The following is a 20,484-nucleotide window of genomic DNA, read 5'->3' as shown; positions in this document are numbered from 1 at the left end:
TCTCGGTAGGGTAACAAGGGAACGTGTTCAGTGCAGATCAGTGAGTAAGCACAAGCCCGCCTTGTTTCAGTACCTATGCTTAAAAAAATAGAGTGGGAGGAAAAACAAGACACAAAATCCCAAAACACAATAATGACCAGAATTACTGGTCAGATGTAGTCTGGTGAGACGCCCAATACTATAGCTCTGGAATACACTTTGAGCCTGGAATAAAACTCACTTCCAAGAGCTGACCTCAGCCCAATAGTAAACAAGACCTACACACAGACCACTCAAGCCAGGGTGATGCACCCACATACTCTGTGGAGATGCATCCCTTGGAGCAATCACCCACGGAGGACCAGAGGGGAAACATTCACACAGAGGAAATGCAGGACACACAGGAGTGCATAACTATGAGGGGCACGGGGGAGTGGGTAGTGGGAAGGGAGAGGAGGAGACTGGGTTAAGGTTGGGGATGGTAATTGGGGAGTGGAACCAAATGTACATGAAATGTTGAATGTAAAACAAACTGTAAATTTGTACCTAAATCACAATTAAAAAAAAAGAAGAAGAAGAGTTGGTATACATTTAAGTAACAAAAACAATTTTAAATTTTAACTCAGAATTTTTAAAAGAAAAGAAAACCCTACAGATACAGTTCTATTTTGTCATATGGGGTTGCTGTGAGTTGGAACTGATTGGAGGATACCCAACAATAACAACAGTCCAGCACAAGAACTAAAGGTTCTTCAATGACAATGAGTCTTCTAAAGTAAATATATGTTCTTTTCCTGGCTTTGCTCCTCCACCGATCCCCTCCTTATTCTGAATTCCAGGATGATCATGTTCAAGATGTGTCTGACTTTTGCATCTTTGCTCACATTGTTTTTCTCCCTGCTCCCTACAGTCTTCTCCACTGAAGTCTTCACTTGTATTCTCTGCCTTTTCAAATCCTACCAAGACTTCAGGTCCCAACTCAAGCCCTCCTTTTCCAGGAAGCCTCCCCAGATCATCCCATCCCTCTCTCTAGATTTTCTTGTACTTACTGACAGTTCATTCAATTATACACACCCTTCTTCATATACTAAGATATCTTTCCATAGGTATGTCTTGTCTTATCAGTTAAAACAGAACTCTTTGAAATCTCTAACCACCTCTTCACTGTTCAGCACCTAGCATTGGGTAAAACCTCAATAAACAGCTGTCAATAAGCAGTTACCTAAAACTGAGGAGAAAATACAGGATACCACCTACAGTAATGTGATTTTGAAAAGCCTGGATTAGATTTGTTGCTACTTGAAACATTTGCTAGTGAAGATTTACATCTAAGGAAAGAAGAAAAAGAAACATCACTAACCCCAGGTTGTGGTATTTTAAGTGATACCAAGATAAACAAGGATTAACAACGCTAGCTAATGTTTTTGAAAATCAATATCTATGGTAAGAACTGTACATGCATTATTTAATCCTCAGAATGATCCTGTGACTTAGACACCATTATTTTTCCCATGTTACAGATGAGGAAATATGGCATGGAATGGTTGAGTGACTTGCCACCAATGTCACACAGATAGTAAATTTCTCTTATCACGTGCATAGTAGAAACTTCCAGTTATTTTCCTCTATCTATCAGAAAGCAGACTTTTGAGTTATACTATGTTGACCCAATCTACCTAGTGTTCCCATGGTTAATGAGAGCACTGATTCCTGACCAGTGACACCAGTTAAATATATATATATATATCCTCAGAAGTTTTCCAACTGCCCTGTGAAGAAGCTGAGGCCCAGAGATGTGAGATGACTTGTCTAATATTTTCTTACAGAGTCAGGGAGTAGAGCCAGGGTGACTTCAGATGTCCAGGGCAGAGTTCATTCTACTCAAACTACTTCTTCTTCACAAAGCCAACTGTACAACATGGTATGTCTTCATCTCCACAAATGAAGTCTGCCATTCTCTTTTCTTTGGTTTTTAGCGGAATTTTGCTCTAGCAATCTCACATTCTCACTTTATTGCATATGTCTTTATTTTTGTGAAGATTTATTTGTCAAATAGACCCTCAATAAAAGGTCCCTATCTCTTCCCTACATTAGTAACCAAAGATGCCCTAAACCCTGAGCCAAAACCCCTTTCTAGACCAGCACAGTGATAAATGGAAACTTTTACTTTTATTCCTTGTTCAAGTTTCTCACCATTTGAGCTAAAATCATCCACCAAGATGATCTCCTTCAGCACTTGAGAGGGCGTCCGGTTGATGATACTGGTGATGGCCCGTTCTATAACAGACAGAGCTTCATTCATGAATATGAGAATGACGCTGAGGGATGGGAGTTGTGAAGAATATGTTTTCTGAAGACACCTATAAAAGATTATTTATAGCCATACACTTATTATTTTTAATTACTTAAAGATAACTACCTAATCTCCTCCTTCTCTGTATGTGATGCTATAGTATATCAATCAAACTACCAGTACCCCAAATTCATTGAGAACAGAAACTCTCTCAAGTACTTATCACAGTAGCAAGGATATTTTATATTTTTTTATCTAAAATTCTTCTGCTACTGGAATAAAACCTATTTCTTGATTAATCATCACTGGACACTTTTAAGCACTCCATGTGCCTCAAGAGGAATTTCAATTCCTCCTCCATCACAAATTAGCCTCCTTGCCAGTGCTTTTCTTTCTGTCACTGACACCATCCTTTCTCCATGAACTTACGATTTCAGTCATCTTTGACAAAACTTTCTACTTCACCACTATAAAGACAAGATAAATTGTCCAGAGAATTCTGCTTGACACACACAGTTAAGTTGAAGTTTTAATCTACATGAATGAAATGCTTGCCATATGTTAGGCACTGGTTTATTCTTTTTTTATCATCTTTATAGAGATACAATTCACATGTGATAAGATTATACCATTTAAAAGTGTATTAGTCATTTATTTTTATAATATTCACAGAGTTGTGCAAAAATCACACTATCTAATTTTAGGACATTTCTATCACACTTAAAAAAAACCACTCACACTTACTAGAGTCATTTCCCATTTCCCTACAACCCCTCCAAGTGCCAATCTTAAGCAACCATTAATCTATATTCTGTCTTTAGAATTGTCTATTCTGGACATTTCATATAAAGGGAATCATAATATGAGGTCTTTTGTGATGAGCTTTATTCATTTAAGATAATGTTTTCAAGGCTTATTCATGTTATAACACGTTTCACTACTTCATTACTGTTATGGTCAAATAATATTCCATTGTATGTCTATAATACATTGTTTATCTCTTCCTCAGTTGATAGACATTTGGATTGCTTTCTCTTGGGTATACACTAAGAGTAGAATTGTTGAGTCATATTATAACTTTGTTTAACCTTCTGAAGACTAGTATCAGACAAAGCAGTCTTTGAACAACAGTGTTATAAGATATAAAGAAGGGAATTTCATAATGATAAAAATGTCACTTCATCAGGAAGATATAACAATTATAATCATATATGCACATAACAACAGAGTCCTAAATACATAAACCAAAAACTGACAAGTTTCTCAAACTTGCAATTTGCAAGGCATATTTTTTTTCCATCCTTTTCACTTTCAATCTGTTTTATCTCTCAATATAAAGTGTGTTTCCTAAAGACAATACATTGTTGGATCTTTTTAAAACCCAATCTCATAATCTCTGCCTTTTGATTGGATTGTCTAACCCATTCACATAATGATATTTATATTTGTCATTTTGCTTTTTGTTTTCACTATGTCTCATGATATTTTTGTTCCTCTATTCCTCTTTTATAATTTTCTATATTATGTTGACATTTTTTAGTGTGAGAATTTAATATCTTAAATAATTTTAATTCTATATGTTAAAAATTATTTTAAAAGTTGCTCAAAGTCTTACCATATGTATTCTAACTTAGCAAAATGTACTTTGTTGTTGTTGTTATGTGCCGTCGAGTCAGCCCTGACTCATAGGGACCCCTCCTTGGGTTTCTGAGGCAGTATCACTACGGAAGTAGGATTGCCCAACCTTCCTTCCGAGGAGTGGCTGATGGGTTTGAACCACCAGCCATCTGGTGAGCAGTCAAGTGCCTTAGCCACTATGCTACCAGAGCTCCCAAATGTACTTTAGATTTACATAAAGTTAAGTCAAGTAAAATCAAGAAACTTCACACTATATAGCTCCATTCTTCTCACACAAACACAATTTGTGCTATTGTTATATGTATTATGTCTATATATTTTACAAATCCAATAAGTCATTGTTATAATTATTACTTCATATAATCTTAAATCTTTCAAAGAAGTGTAGAGAAGGAAGTTGTTAGTTATATTTGTCTTCTTATTTACTATGTCTGATTTATTGTGTCTGATTCTCTTCATTTTCCCCTGTACATTCAAGTTATCATCTAGTATCATTTTTCTTAGTCCCATATAGTTTGTCCCTACTCACCTCATTTGTGCTGTTATCAAATATAATATATTTCTATACGTTACAATCCCAATAATATAAATATATGCATATTGTTTTATAGAACTGATTTTAAAAATTGTTGAAAGAAGATAAAAATTTGTAATCCTAATGACAGAGCTGGAGGAAAGAGGGAGTGAACCTTGGCTCAAATGATACAAACTCTCACTGTTCTTCCTGAGATTTAATAGATTTTCTTGAAAGAACCCTTCTCCACTTGTGGTAAGCCCTTAGGACAAGGTCCACAAACTTTAGATGATTGTGCTTTTATAATTTTCTCCAGTCAAATGGTTGCTTAGCTATGGAGAGGGAACACCATGCCTCACACTCTGCCATTCTGGGCATGGAAGCTTTGATGCACACAGATTTTTTTTAAATGTACATTAATTACCAATATTTTTTTAAAACTGCAGACTTCCGGTCTCTGAAAAACCAAACATCTATCTCACCATGACCACTTTCCTACTTGAAGTCACCTTCTTTGATCAGTCAGGGGATCTACATTTACCCAGAGCATATGCCCCCCTGCTCACCACAGCCCCCTCCCCACATTCTCTCACATGGAAAAAAAAAAAAAAAAAAAACCTTGTAGGCATATAAGTTGCAGCCCCTTAGATTTCAGGGGAAATTTAGGCAGAGTCCAAAATACACTTGAATGCACAGAGGCACAAGGGAGTACAGATTCCTCAGAGAACTAAATTGCTCAGTAGTAATGGCAAGAAATGAAGCTGGTCGGACAAGTAGACAACGGGCAATGAAGACTATACCAAGTTTGGATTTTATCCTAGAGGGGCTGAAGGATTTTAAGCAGAGAATGGGTGTGATCAAACTAACAGTTTATAAAGATCATTCTGGCTGCCTTGAAGAGAACAGATGGAAAAAAATGAGCCACATGAGGCCACATAATACAAGTAAGGTATGAGATTCTTGGATGGTGCAAATGGCTTGCACTTTTCTACTAACCAAAAGGTTAGTGGTTCAAATCCAACTCTCAACAGTACTCTGGAAGATGTTTCGCATTCTGCTTCAGTTAAAGTCACCACCAAGAAAACCCAACAGAACTCAGTTCCACTCTGTAACACATGATGTCACCATGAATCAGAATCACCTTGATGGCAGTGAGTTGGTGGGGATTTTATGTTTTGTTTCCGTTTGGCTGTTGGTTGTTGTTTGGTTGGTATGAAGTCTTTTATTAGGGTAGTCTTGGAGAAAAAAAGGAAATACGGCTTTGAAAATAAGGCAAATAGTGTTAATCTGGTTCCCTTTTCACCTGAATGTGTTGGGCAGGTGGGAGATAAAGGAGAGAACACTATATTACAATGTTTTTTCAAATTTTAACATGTGCAAATCACTTGAAGATCTTGCTAAAATGCGGATTCTGGTTCAGTGGGTATATGGAGAGGAGCTCTGGTGGGGTAGCGCCTAAGACATTTGACTGCTAACCAGAGGGCTGGCGGCTCAAACTCATCAGACTGCTCAAAAGAAAGATTGGGCAATCTACTTCCATAGTAATGCTGTCTCAGAAACCCAAGGAGGGGTGGCTATAAGTTGGATCCAACTCCACAGCAGTGAGTTGAGGTATATGGAGGGGGTCTGAGATTTTGCATTTCTAATGGGCTTCCAAGTGATGGTGGAGGTGCAAGAGTAAGATACAATAAGTAAAAGCAAAATCTCCAGAGTCAGGCTTTGAGTCAGAGCCTCTTCATTTTCTATTTGTCCTTGGGAAGGTTACTATTGTCATTGAGTGCTGTTGAGTTGATTCTGATTAATGGTGACCTCTTGTGTTACAGAGTTGAACTGCTCCACAGGTTTTCTTACCTGTAATTTTTAGAGGCAAATCACCAGGCCTTTTCTTCTATGGTACACTTTTAGTGCCTCCCTTTCCTTATCTGTTGAGTGGTAATAATGAAAATAATAAAAGTAATGCTCACATAATAGTATTATTATGACGATCAAATGTGAAATGTGAAATGCTTGAATAAAAAGTTCTCAATAAATGTCAGCTGCTATTATTACTACTTTGGCTGCTGCTGTTGTTGACATTGTTACATGAACAATGGACAACTCACTGAGCTAGGAACAAGATAAGTTGATAAATTTAAGTTTAGATCTTACAATTCAAAAACTAAAGTCACTGCCTTTGAGTCGGATCCGACTCATAGCGACCCCTCCTTGGGTTTCCAAGATGGTATCACTACAGAAGTAGATTGGCCAAATCTTCCTTCTGAGGAATGGCTCATGGGTTTGAACCTCCAGCCTTCTGGTTAGCAGACAAATGCCTTAGGCACTACACCAAGCAGCCATCTAATATGCAGCAATTGGTCTCTCCTCATCTGGAGCAGAGAAGAATGAAGAAAACCAAAGACACATGGAAACAATTAATCCAAGGGACTAGTACACCACGGGAATCTCAGCCTACATGACCCTAAGACCAGAAGAACCAGATGGTGCCCAGCTACCACTGTCAACCACTAAGAACACGATAAAAATAGGAGAACCTGGATAGAGTGAGAGACAGATATGGAACAAAATTCAAAATCATAAAAAAAGACCATGCTTACTGGTCTGATAGAGACTGGTGAAACACCAAGGCTATGGCCTCTAGTCACTCTTCAGGCCTGGAATTGAACTCACTCCTGTGGCTTCTAGGCAAACAATAGACAGACTTTTAAGGTCAACATTTATATCAGGTAGGTGCACTCCTTAGAATGATCAACCATGGGAGATCAGGAGGGCAGTATTTGCAGAGATAAAGCTCAGAGGGAGGAATGCACAGAAAAGAAAGACACCGGGAAAAGGTAACCACAGGAAGGAAGTGGGAAGAGAGCTGTTGCATTATGGGGATTATAATCAATGTCATAAAACAAAACGTGAATGAACTGCTTTATGGAAAATGAATTTGCTCTGTAAACTTTCACCCAAATCACAATTAAAAAAAAAAAAAAAAAACTAAGGTTAGCCATGTTGAGTCTGAGGTAACTCTGAGTCTCTGTACAGAATCATCCCAGTAAGTCATGGCATATATGCCCCGGGGGCCTCAGCAGAACAGTCTAGGTGTGGATTTGAGAGTCATCATGAAGTAAGTGGTGATTGAATTCATAAGAGTTGGATAAAATCACTCAGGCTGCATCCAGAAAGGAGTCTTGGGCTAAAGCCTGAGGATCATCAATATTTAAAGCAAAGGCAGAGGAGCCTGATGGAGACTAAGTTTAAAATCTTTAAAGCTCAGTTGGCAGCTCTTAATGGCTGGCACAGAAAGGTTAGACAATAAATTTACATTTAATTGAGAGTAAGATTAGGTAATTACGTCAAACTAGAACATGATTCAAACTCTGCTCAACTTTTCTGTCCTCTAATCTACATAATCCTATCAGCTATCTTCAGATCTTCTTTCCTCCACCTTGTTGCCCATGCATGCTTTGGAATATCTTCTTGGCTCTATTTTAAATGCTTTCATAACACTTCTCTTTTGCACACCCCACATTCTTCCCCACCTTATGTCAAGAAAAGCAGGAAATGTGGCTCCTGCGGTTCCAAAAAACAAATATTTAAAAAAGCATCTGTCCCTCCTCCTTGCTTTTCTGGCACCTAACCTGGAATATGCAGACCAGCACTGTTCAGTAGAATTTTCTGTGATGATAGAAGTGTTGTATATTTGTGCCATTCACTATGGTAGCTCTTGAAGTGTGGCTAATGTGATCAAAAATTAAATTAGAAATTGGATTCTATTTTAATTCATTTAAATAGCTACTGATAGCTGATGGCTACCATATTGGACAGTGCAACAAAAGATACTGAATAAATATTTGTTGATTGGATGACAGCTGGAAGAAATAACCTTAAGCAACTCCTCCCAGAACAAAACCACCAAGCCCCTTCCCGGTAACAGGAGGGAGAGAGGGACAATGGGAGAAGTAAATAAGGTGAATAAATTCTAGGCCTTAAAGCTAGAAAAACATCCTCATTATTTTTTAACAAAGGGCCCACATTTTCCTTTTGCACTGGGTTCTACAAATTATATAGTCAGCCCTGCCTACAACTTTTTAGTGGATTCCCTATTATATCTTTTCACTTGTTTTTTCATTGGTTTTTAATACCTATCCAAACTCAATTCATTGGCTAAATGATTCTCGAATCCCACAGGGCACTCTCCTGTACAGGAGCATCCTTTCTTTAGTCTTGGAAAGGTAAAGAGAAAACATGATAACATGAGAACTGCCAGGTCTGGCATCTTTCTGATACTGGACAGCTATCCAGAAAGCTGGGGAAACCTAGTGACTGCAATCACTTTAGCATCTCACTTAGCAGGAACCTGGACTAAATGGCAACTAATGTCTATTCTAAATTCAGAATTCTGTGTGATAGCTCTTATTCACGGAATGATATCTACCATAAAGAAAGTCAATAGAATGATCTACCAATAATTCTTAAACTGCAGCAGTTTCTAGAATGCTATAACTCTGAAATCCTGATGAGTCTGAGCCACATGCATTTTGTATGGGGAGCAAGCAGGAAGAGTCTTAATTTGGTTAAAAAGTATCAATGTGACTCAGATCATTTTCAAATATATTTAGATTCTTGATTCATACATATGTTCCATTCACAGGAATATTTTCTGAACCCAGTTCCTTGAGTTAATTAATTCCTTTGGAATTAAAACTGAATGCTGTGAAATTAAATAAGTACAAGGCAATTTCAATTATCACTTAATAGCAGCACATTATATTCGCATATGGAGGCCTAAATCCTTGGACCCAGAAGGAAATTAATTACATCTTATTTGCCTCCTGGTTCACAAGTGGCCAATATTGACAAAAGTGCCAACACTACTCACTTTCCTGTCTATGGCAGGCATTGCAACAAAATCATATTACTCATGCCCTCTGAGCATATGAAATCAGAAGTCTTCCCACAATAATACTCCAGGTAATCACTGCCAATCAAGTGGAGTTGCCCTGAAAGACGAAAAATTTTTGCAATCTTTGCACAAGCTAATTAGGCAGAAGTTTTTATAACTATGTCAGGGTTAATCTACATGTTGAAATCAGTGGGTCTTAGTAGAGAAGTGGCATCCCACCTCCCCATTTGTGGCTATATATCTACTTCCTTCTGGCTCAAAGAAGAAATCACAAGGGAAATTAGAAAATATCTTGAGTTAACTGAAAATAAAACCAAAATAAACAAAAACCAACAGATCATACACTATGATCATGTGTGATTTGTGTCAGGAATTCAAGGTTGTTTTAACATGTGAAAATCAACTAATGTAATACATCATATCACCATATAATCAACAAAAAATATACAGTAATCTCAACAGCGGTAGGCAAATCACTTGACAAAATTTAACATCCTTTCATCACTCAAGAAATATGGATTAGAAGGGAATTTCTAGTAAAAAGCATCTATTGAAAACTCATTGCTAAAATCGTATTTAGTGGTGAAATAGTGAATACTTTCCTCCTACGATGAGGAAAAAGGCAAGGATGTCTGTCCTCTCTCAACAGTTCTATTCAACATTATACTAGAGGTTCTAGCCAATGTGGTAGGCAAGAACATCAAACTTGAAAAAGAATTAAAACTATCTCTGTTTGCAGAAGACAATCTTGTATGCAGGTAGTCCCCAGCTTATGATGTATTCCAGTTATAATAAGCTGCACTTTGGACCATCTGTTTTTCTTTGTTTCTTTGGTACATCTTATTATTAGTCGTGTGGACTACATACAATGTTGTAGTTCATAGTTTGCTAATGCTATCATTCCCAGATATTTACTCACAAATACTCAATTTTGTCACTTATTGTTTAAAACACTGCCATATAGGAGGCAATGGCCTGGTCTACAATGAAGTTGGTATTGGTGTCAGCAGTCCTAATGGATAGAAAGTTGGGCAATGCTCAACTCTAACAACATATAACAATTGAACTGCACCCACATGTACAACTCTGACCACATTGTTATGACACTGACATCAACTTCATTGTACAGCAGGTCTATAGCATGATCTTATTCAGCATTTTGAACCATAAAAAGCATCATTTGTTAATTTGAAGCCAAATTGTTCAAGGTTCTCTGACTATAATGCCTGCATTGCTTATATCCCTAACAATATGTCTAGCAAAGAAGTCATGCCACTGAAAGTTCAAATCCAAAAAAGAAAGTGAAGAAATCTCTAGACATGGATATAAAGATGAAGATCTTTAAGACCTATGACAATGGAAAGAAAGTTGGCAAAATAACATGTGAGGAAGGACTATGTCATTCAACCATTTTGACAATCATTAGGGATAAGAATAGGATTTTGGAGGCAGTTAAAAGAGCTATTGTCATAAAGTCAATATTTTTAACAAAGAAAAGGCAAGGGCCAGTGTACAAGATGGAGAAGCTGTTGATGATCTGGGTAGAAGACCAAATCCAGAAGAGGATTCCTATGAGTTTACTGGCAATTCAAACCAAAGCATTCAGCCTTTTTGAAAACCTGAACGAATAGCAAGACTATTGTGAGTACTTTAATTCCAGTAAGGGATGATTTCATTGCTTCAAATGCAGAGTTGGTGTATATAAGGTGCGTGTAATTGGAGAAGCAGAAAGTGCTGATGTAGTAGCTGCCAAAAATTTTAAGGATAAGCTGGACAAGATAATACAAGATGAAAAATATCTACTACAGCAGATTCTCAATGTGAACAAAACTGGTGTTTTTGGGGAAAGAATGCCAGAAGGCACCTATATTCACAAAGAGACAGAGTTAAAGTGTGGTTTCAAGGCATTTAAAGAGACTTGGAGGAAATGCTGAATTTAAACTAAGTAATAATTGTTTACCATTCTGAAAACCCAAGCATTCAAAAATATTGACAGGTCTACTATAGAAGTAACTCCAAGGCCTTGATGGTAATTTTTCCTTCTAAATTTTTCTTCCCAGAAGTGTGTACCTGCTGACTTGAAAAGAACATTTCTTTCAAGATTCTGTTGCTACTTGATAATGTCCCAGGACATCCTCCTTACTTAAAACCAAAACCATACCCACTGCCATTGAGTCCATTCCTACTCATAGCAACCCCATAGGACAGAGTAGAACTGTCCCATAGGGTTTCCAAGGCTGTAAATCATTAAAGAGCAGAATGCCACATCTTTCTCAAGGTGCTGCTGGTGGGTTTAGATTGCTGGCTTTTTGATTTGCAGGCAAATGCTTTAACTACTGCACTACCAATGCTCCAATCCTCCTCGTGCAGATGATCTAAATCAACATGTGAAAGTGCTATATTCACCTCCCAGTGCAACAGCTGTGATTCAGCCTAGGATCTAGCTGCATTGATCACCTTCAAGGCACACTACCTTTGGATTATATTTGCTTAGGCAATAGCTGAAACAGATGGAGGTAAGGTAGCATTACGTGATTTCTGCAAGAATCATAATATTCTTCAGTGTATCTGGAACATTGTATCTTCTAGGGAGGAAGTTACAGGAAAATGTATGTAGGAGAAAAATTTCTGAATTATGTGAACACATTGCAAGCATTTGATTAGGATAATATGATGGAAGAGATTGGTGTGAAATCATCCATATTGCAAGAACACCGAATTTAGAACTTGGTATGGCCAATGTGGAAAAGCTCATAGATCTTGAAGAAGAGAAATTGACAAATCAGAGCTTAATGGATTTTAAAGAGCAAAGAAATGCTGAAGAAAGAAATAATGAGCTTATGGCTGAATAGAGAATGGTGAAAGCCCCAAGACTATGGCCCCTAATCACATTTCAGGCGTAGAGTGAAACTCACTCCCTGGCTTCCTGCCAAACAATAGACAGGCCTACAAAGTGACTATTTACACCAGGTAGGTGCACTCTTTAAAACAATCAACCAGGGGAGATCAGAAGGACAATATTTGCACTGGAAGATAGCTCAGAGGGCAGCAATTCATAGGAAAGAAGGACACAGGGAAAAGGTAACTATAGGGAGAAAGTGCAAAAAGAGCTGTTGCACTGTGAGGATTACAATCAATGTCATGAGACAAAGTATGTGTGAACTGATAAATACAAAACAGATTTGCTCTGTAAATTTTCACCAAAGTCACAAAAATAAAATAAAATAAAATAAACACTAAAAAAGAGAAAGAGAAAGAAAGAATGAGGAAGGAGAGAAGTTGTCAAAAAATTTTACAGTGAAAGAAATAGTTGAAGTTTTTTTCTGAACTAAATCAGAGGCTTCAGTTGCTTGAAAACATAGACCCAAGCACTGATCACTTTGCTAAAGTCAATAAATTATTTGGGAAGCAATGCGATATTAGTATGAAATATACGAAGAAAAAAAGAAAAGGAACATACAGACACACCTAATTCCCTGACTAGATGTTGTTGTTGTTGTTGTTATGTGCCGTGGAGTCGTACCCAACCCATAGCGACCCCTCCTTGGGTTTCCGAGGCAGACTAGATATTATTCCCAAAGATAATGTAGATGATCCAGAACTTTCCAAAAGTGGAATTATTGCCACAACTGACAAAATACCAATGCCGGCCAATTCTTCTTCATTGTTGAAGTAAATTTTTATGATTTGTGTATTTTTTATGTAAGTATATATTAAAATATAGAGTGGGAGAAAATGTGGAACAAAATTCAGAAAGATCTGGCTTACTGGCCTGATAGACACTGGTGGAACCCAGAGACTATGGCCCTTAGTTACCCTTCTGGCCTGGGACTGAAATCAGCCCATTGCTCAACTTTCAGCCAAACATTAGACAGACCTGTAAGGTGAATAATAACACCAGGGAGGTAAGCACACCTTCGAACAACCATATGAGATAAAAAGGGCAGCATTTGCCCAGGATAAAGCTTAGAAGGCAGAAAGGACAAATGGAAATGGTAAACACAGAGAGGGAGTGGGAAGAGTGCTCTTACATTGTGGGGATTGCAATCAACGCCACAAAACAAAATGTATATGAACCAATTTTCACCCAAATTTATATATATATATATATGTATACATATATATATATATTTATATATACACATACACACACACACACATATATATATAGATATATATATATATACATGTGTATGTATGTAAGTTTATACATAATTCTTTCAATGCTCAAAGACAAATAAAAATAGGATTTATAAAGATACTGATAATAAAAGTCAATAATAATGAAAATAATAATAAAAGGTAAAAATAATGAAACTGATTTATGACAGAATTGTTGAAACAGAACCCCACTCTAAGTCAGGGACTAGCTGTATATAAAGTCCTTTAAAATCTGCTAAACAACTATTAGAACTAATAAATGAATATAGTAAGGGTACAAGATACAAGATCAATATTCAAAATTCAATTGTGTTTCTATAAACTTGCAATAAACAATTTGAAAATCAAATTAAGAAAACAATTCCATTTATAATCATATAAAAAAGAAAAATACTTAGGAATAAATTTTAAAAAAAGAAGTGCAAAACCTATTCACTGAAAACTCAAACCATCATTGAAAAAAAAATTAAAGAAGATCTAAATAAATGGAAAGTTTTCCTATATTTATGGATTGGAAGACTTAATACTGTTCAAATGGCAATACTCCCCAAATTGACCTACAGATTCAACACAATTGCTATCAAAATCCTGCTGACTTCTTTGCAGAAATTAACAATTAACAAACTGATCCTAAAATTCATATGGAACTTCAAGCTTCCAGAATAGTCAAAATAATCTTGAAAAATAAGAAAAGAATTGGAGGATTCATACTTCTTGATTTAAAAACTTTTTAGAAAGCTGGGGTAATCAAGACAATGTATTACTACAAAATACCTTCAATCCTTACAGAAACAACAGAAGACAGACATAGAGTAATCCCTCACAGACACAGATACCCAGACACTGTGGGAGAGAGATCCAATGGATCTACCTACTCAGGACCATAGTACTGGGAGACACCAGAGTCAACTGGCACAACAAAATACATAAAAGTCTTGTTCCACAATGTACATTGGTGAGTAGTGACTGGGATCGTAAAAGCTTTCAAGAGGCCATCTAAGATGCAGCTAATGGTCACCTATCGTTGGAAGCTAAGAAGAGTGCTAAAAAAAGGGAGGGGGGGCAATTGGAAAAAATCAGCCCTGGGACATGATGGCCCTTGAGACCAGAAGAACTAGATGGTGCCCAGCTACCAATGCCAACCACTGGGGAAAGATCAAATCTGGAGATCTTGGAGAGAGTGGGAGGAAAAAGGTGGAACAAAATCCAAAAACTCAATAATGAACAGAATTATTGATCAGATGGAGTCTGGTGAGACCCCCAATACTATGGCCCTGGGATACATTCTGGGCCTGGAATAAAACTCACTCTCAGGGGCTGGCTCTCAGCCCAATAGTAAACAAGATGTACATGCAGACCACTCAACCCAGGGTGATTCACCCACATATTCTATGGAAATGCAGTCTTTGGAGCAATCAATCATGGGGCACCAGAGGGGAAACATTTGCACCTTGGAAATGCAGAACACACAGGAGTACATAACTATGAGGAGCCCTGGGGGATGGGACAGGTTTACTGGGCAGGGAGGGGAGAAGACTGGGTTAAGATTGGAGATGGAAAATGAGGAGTGAAACTAAATGTACACGTAACGTTGAATGTAAAACAAACTGTGCTCTATAAACTTGCACCTAAAGCACAATAAAAAATTAAAAAAAAAAAAAAAAAAGCTTGGCAGTTCAAACCCACCAGTTACTCTGCTGGAGAAAGATGAGACAGTAAGCTTCTGAAAAGATTTACAGCCTTGGAAACCCTCTGGGCAATTCTACTTACAGGGTCACTATAAGTCAGAATTCACTCAATGACAGTGGGTTTACCTACGCCCCTCTCTGAGGTAATATGAGACCCCAAGTACATTGCCCTCACTCTTGAAAAACACTATACCTGCTACAGGACTCATGGTTCACTCTCACACGGTATTCTGTCACTTGTTGCAAATATCAATGATGCAACCAAACATAATTTAACAGCAACAACAACAAAGACAATGTATTACTGGCATAGGGAGAGACATATATAGATTAATGGGATAAAATTAAGAGTCCAAAAATAAGCCAATACATCTGTGATCAACTGATTTTCAACAAAAGTTCTTGTTGTTGTTGTTATGTGCCATCGAGTCTGGCCCGACTCATGCCAACACCTCCTTGGGTTTCTGAGGCGGTATCACTACAGAAGTAGACTGCCCAACCTTCCTTCTGAGTTCTAAGACAATTCAATATGGAAAGAACAATCTCTTCAACAAATGGTGCTGAGACAACAGAATATCCACATTGAAAAGAATGAAGTTAGACCCCTGTGTCACATTACATATCAAAATTAATTCAAAATGGATTAGACCTAAGTGAAAGATGGAACTATAAAGCTCTTAGATGAAAACATAAGCATATATCTTTATAACCTCTCATTACATACGACATCAAAAGTGCAACAACCAAAGAAACAATAAACTAAACATCATCAAAATTAAAAACATTTGTGCTTCAAAAGATACCATAGAGGAAATAAGAAGACTACTCACTGAATGGGAGAAAATATTTGCAAATCATATATCTGATTAGAGATTTATATCTAAAATGTATAAAGAACTCTTGTAACTCAGCAATGAAAGGACAAACTCAAAAATGGAGAAAAGTATATGAATTGACATTTCTCCAGAAAAGTTATACAAATGACCAATAAGCACATGAAAAGATGCTCAACATCATTAGCCATCAGGGAAATGAAAAAAAAAAAAAAAAAAACAGTTTACAGTTTATAGGAAAACAGTGTACAGTTCTTTAGAAGGTTAAAGATAGAGTTATTATATGACCCAGTAATTCTACAACTAGGTTTCACCCAATGGAAGTAAAAACACATGTCCACACAAAAATCTTGTACACCAGCGTTCATAGCAGCATTATTCATAATGGCCTTAAAGGGGAAACCATCGAAAAGTTTACCATATCGTCTAAAGGATATGTAGGATATTCATACAATGGAATATTATTTGATCAAAAAAAGGAATGAAGTAATGATAAATGTTATAACATGGATGACTCTTGAAAACATTATGCTAAGTCAAAGAAGTCAGTCTCAAAAGACCACATATTATATGATCCCATTTATATGAAGGTCCTGAACAGGCAAATACAGAGACGGAAAGTAGATTAGTGATCGCCTGAGCTGAAGGAGTCTTGAGGAAAAAGGGAGTGACTGCTAAAATGTATTGAGTTTCTCTCTGATGTGATAAAAATATTCTCTGGTAGCGTAGTGCCTAAGGCACTTGACTGCTAACCAGAAGGTTGGCAATTCAAACCCACCAGCCACTCCTCGGAAGGAAGGTTGGGCAATCTACTTCCATAGTGATACTGCCTCGGAAACCCAAGGAGGGGTCGCTATCAGTCGGGTCTGACTCAATGACACGTAACAACAACAAAATTGATTGTGGTGATGGTTTCACATGCCTATGAATATACTAAAAAACATTGGATTGTATACTTTAAATAGGTGAATTGTGTGGCTTGTGAATTTATATCTTAACAACACTGTTGTTAAAAAAAATTATGAAGGAGAAAGGGAAGGCAGAAAGAGAGAAAACAGTGGAAGGAGAAAATAGAAGGGGAGAGAAAGAGTTCATTAAATTGGATTCAATTTCAAAGAGAAAGACAAGCAGAGAATTTAAGAAAAAGAGTAGGACGGGAGCTAGAGCTGTTAACTTTGGAGTGACTTGCACAAGTCCTATCTCTTTCATGGCCTCAGTTTCTTCACCTGCAAAATATTTGGATCAGCCAGTTATCTTCTTGGAGGTGGCATTATAAACTGGATTAAAGCAAGAATTCTGCTCATAGAACCCATCTAGATGCAACGATGGGTTTCTTCTCATCCAGAGCTAAGAAGAATGAAGAAAACCAAAGATGCATGGAAACAATTAGTCCAAGGGACTGGTAGATCTTGCAGTCCTCAGCCTATATGATCATGAGACCAGAAGGGCTACCATCATCAACCACTCAGAGGGGGAATCTGTGCAGGAGATCCTGGATAGAGTGGGAGAACAATGTGGCACAAAACTCAAAATCATATAAAAAAGACCAGGTATGCTGGTCTGATAGAGCCAGGTGAGATCCCTGAGACTATGGCCCCTAGTTACCTTTCAGGTCTGGAACTGAACTCACTCCTATGACTTCCAGTCAAACAATAGACATGCATATGGGGTGAACATTTACATCAAGTAGATGTACTCCTTGGAGTGATCAATCATGGAAGAACAGAAGGGCAGTGTTTGAAAAGGGAAGTAGTTTGGGGGAAGGGAGTGCATGGGAGGGAAGGACACAGAGAAGAGGTAACTACAAAGAGGAAGTAGGAAGAAAGCTGTTGTTACATTGTGGGGAATTGTCAATGTCATGAAATAAAATGTGTATGAAATGTTGTATGGAAAATTACTTTTCTCTGTAAACTTTCACCTAAATCACAATAAAAATTTAAAATAAGAATTCTGCTCAGTCAGATTGCCAGAACTTTCTATGCCATAACTCCTTTCCCATTAACCTCCTCCTCCCCAAAACTTCTTCCTAACCTTTGACATTGATTACACATGGAATTCATCCCAAATCAAACTGAGATCCTGGTGAGCTGAGACACTCAACTCTGGCCCAACCCACCTGGAATCTCGTGTGTCTAGGATGGTGCGATTGAGGGGCAACTGGTTACTGAGGTAAACATTGTAACCAAACTTCTGGAAGAGGTCCTGGGCCTTTTTCTGCTGGGCCTCAGAAAGACCCTCACCCCACTCCTTGAAAAGCTGTGAGTCTGGAAAGAGTTTCTTGTGGAATTTGTGCTGTGTCTCACTCGCCATGGCTTCCATTGCCTGCTTTAATGTGTTGTTAACATTTTCTTGTCGCTTCATAGACCATTTCATAGTTTCTTCTGAAAATGAAGGAGGGGAAAAATATTTCAGTAAATCCTCAGCTATTTGGTTGAGCATAGCTACTCATTCTAATTTCCTTGAAATATGAATCTCTTAAAATCCTAAGATTTACAAGTTTTTGTCCCAGAACAGGAGTCCCTGGGTAGTGCAAATGACTAAGCCCTCAGCTACTAACCTAAAGATTAGCAGTTTGAATCTACTCACAGACACTTTGGAAGAAAGGCCTGGCAATCTACTTCTGAAAAATAAGTCCTTGAAAACCCTGTGGAGCACAATTCTACCCTGAAAACACATGAGGTGGAGTCAAATCTCCAGCATTTTGGTTAGCAGTTGAGCATGTTAACCATGTGCATCACTTATGGACTCCTCTTGATCATAAGAATATCTTTAAGAACTTGTTGAAAACACAGAATCTTGAGCAACCCCTGGAGATTCTGATTCAGTTGGTATGAGGTGAAGCTTGGGGGTTCTATAGTTTTTTAACCATTGCTCCAGTTGAACATGATGATCAGGTAAATTTTAGAAAGACTGCCTAACTCAAAATGATGAACAATGACAGATCCACGCAAAAGACACTTTTCTGCAGAGGAAGTCTTCCAGGATCCGCAATATCAAGAGTAAAATGATGCTTTGAATTTGGAAATTAGCCTATAAATTTCAGAGCACTTTCCCATCTATTTTTTACATCCTTTCACAATAGCCCTGTAAAATATCTGTTGGAGAATCTCAACATAAGCACATTGGAGTTTCTTAAACTCAATTCTAGGCTCCACAAAAATGAGAGAAAAATTAACCTTTTAGTAGAAGTGCTGCCAACTGCCAATCCACTCAGAGACCATGTGTCCCTAAGTTAGGGCTGAACATGTAATTTATCAATCATATTGCAACACATGTCAGAGTGAATGGAGTTTATTAAGAATTATGGCAGTGAGGAATAAAACAAGAGGCAGCAAAGAGGACAGCAGACTGAGCTCTGGACTTCTGTCTGTCCAGAGGGTGCAGCCATTTTGAATGTTTACAAGCAGCTTGACCATTTTAGATATTTAAAGCTACAGTGTTCTCCCAGATTCCAGGGGCTTAAGAACAGGCTCCCCTTGCCAGTAACCCCAAGGACCTTCCAGACATAGACGACTGGAAAGGTGTGACATTTCCCTTGTTACTCTTATACCCTACACCCTTTTCGTGAATGGAGGTTCAGCCATCCCCCACGTCTATCCACCTTCTAGGCCTGCAGGAACTCTATCCCAGTCTGTGTGCTCTGACGGAGTCTGGGTACCCTGCACAGCCCTCCCCCGACTTTTTTCTTTCTTTCTTTCTTTTATCTGTTTTTTAGTTTGCTTGTTTTTGTCTGTTTTCAAACTACTACTATTATTATTACTTTTGTCCTTTTTACTATTATTATTTATTCTTCCCCTCCCAGGTTCTAGTTTTCAGCTTTTTTTCTTTTCCCTGTTCTTGGTTGCAATTTTTTTTTTTTCTTTCTCGTGGTTAACCCTGTTTGTTCTTTGTTTTTATTTTTCCATTTTTTTCCTTCATTATTCTCCTTCTGTACCTTTTTTCTCTTATTGCCCTATCCCCAGATATTGCAGGTATTCTTCCTGCCCACCCCACCCCCCTTTTTCTTTTTTTGGTTACTGTTCCTGTGTGATTACATGGTGCATTTTTTGTCCATGTGCTTTTACTTTTTTAATGGTTATTCAATTGTTCTTTTTGTCTAATGGAGTGGAAGACAGCAACAATCCACATATGACACAATTACACCCACACCTCCTGAGACTTCACTTACTGAGCGAGAGCCACCATTTCCTTCTCCACCAACAGGCCAATGATGAAAAACCGCCAAGAAGGACCTGAATCACCCTTGACTTCTCTTCACAAACAGTTAACAGAGATCTAAATACAAAAATGCCACAATGTCTCAGAGACAACAGACCATCACAGTCCACACAAAGAAGCAAGATAAAGTGATAGAAACAAGGGAGCCAGATATAGACCCAGAACACATCCCTGAAGAACAACCAGCATTGGAATTCTCTGATAAGGAATTCAAAGGAATTATCTTTAGGGATCTTCAAAGGATTGAGAGACAGACCAAAGAAAACACA

At 37.7% G+C, this 20,484-nt stretch overlaps 1 protein-coding gene across 1 annotated transcript in view; it reads right to left on the bottom strand.

Annotated features, from left to right (window-relative positions):
- GALNT8 (polypeptide N-acetylgalactosaminyltransferase 8) overlaps window positions 1-20,484 on the bottom strand; it is a 74,251-nt gene that overhangs the window by 29,247 nt on the left and 24,520 nt on the right. Inside the window, exons 2-3 of the mRNA XM_007937191.1 lie at window positions 18,114-18,378; window positions 2,173-2,339 (exon numbers count right to left, since the gene is read on the bottom strand). Of these exons, the coding sequence (XP_007935382.1) occupies window positions 2,173-2,339; window positions 18,114-18,378 (432 nt within the window). The remainder of the gene's footprint in view (window positions 1-2,172; window positions 2,340-18,113; window positions 18,379-20,484) is intronic.

Source organism: Orycteropus afer, unplaced genomic scaffold (genome assembly GCF_000298275.1).
Source record: "Orycteropus afer afer isolate SDZICR_OR568_19922 unplaced genomic scaffold, OryAfe1.0 scaffold00040, whole genome shotgun sequence".
Lineage (NCBI taxonomy): Eukaryota > Metazoa > Chordata > Mammalia > Tubulidentata > Orycteropodidae > Orycteropus > Orycteropus afer.
The sequence above is the reverse complement of the archived record's forward strand: the minus strand, read 5'-3'. Positions and strand labels throughout refer to the sequence as shown.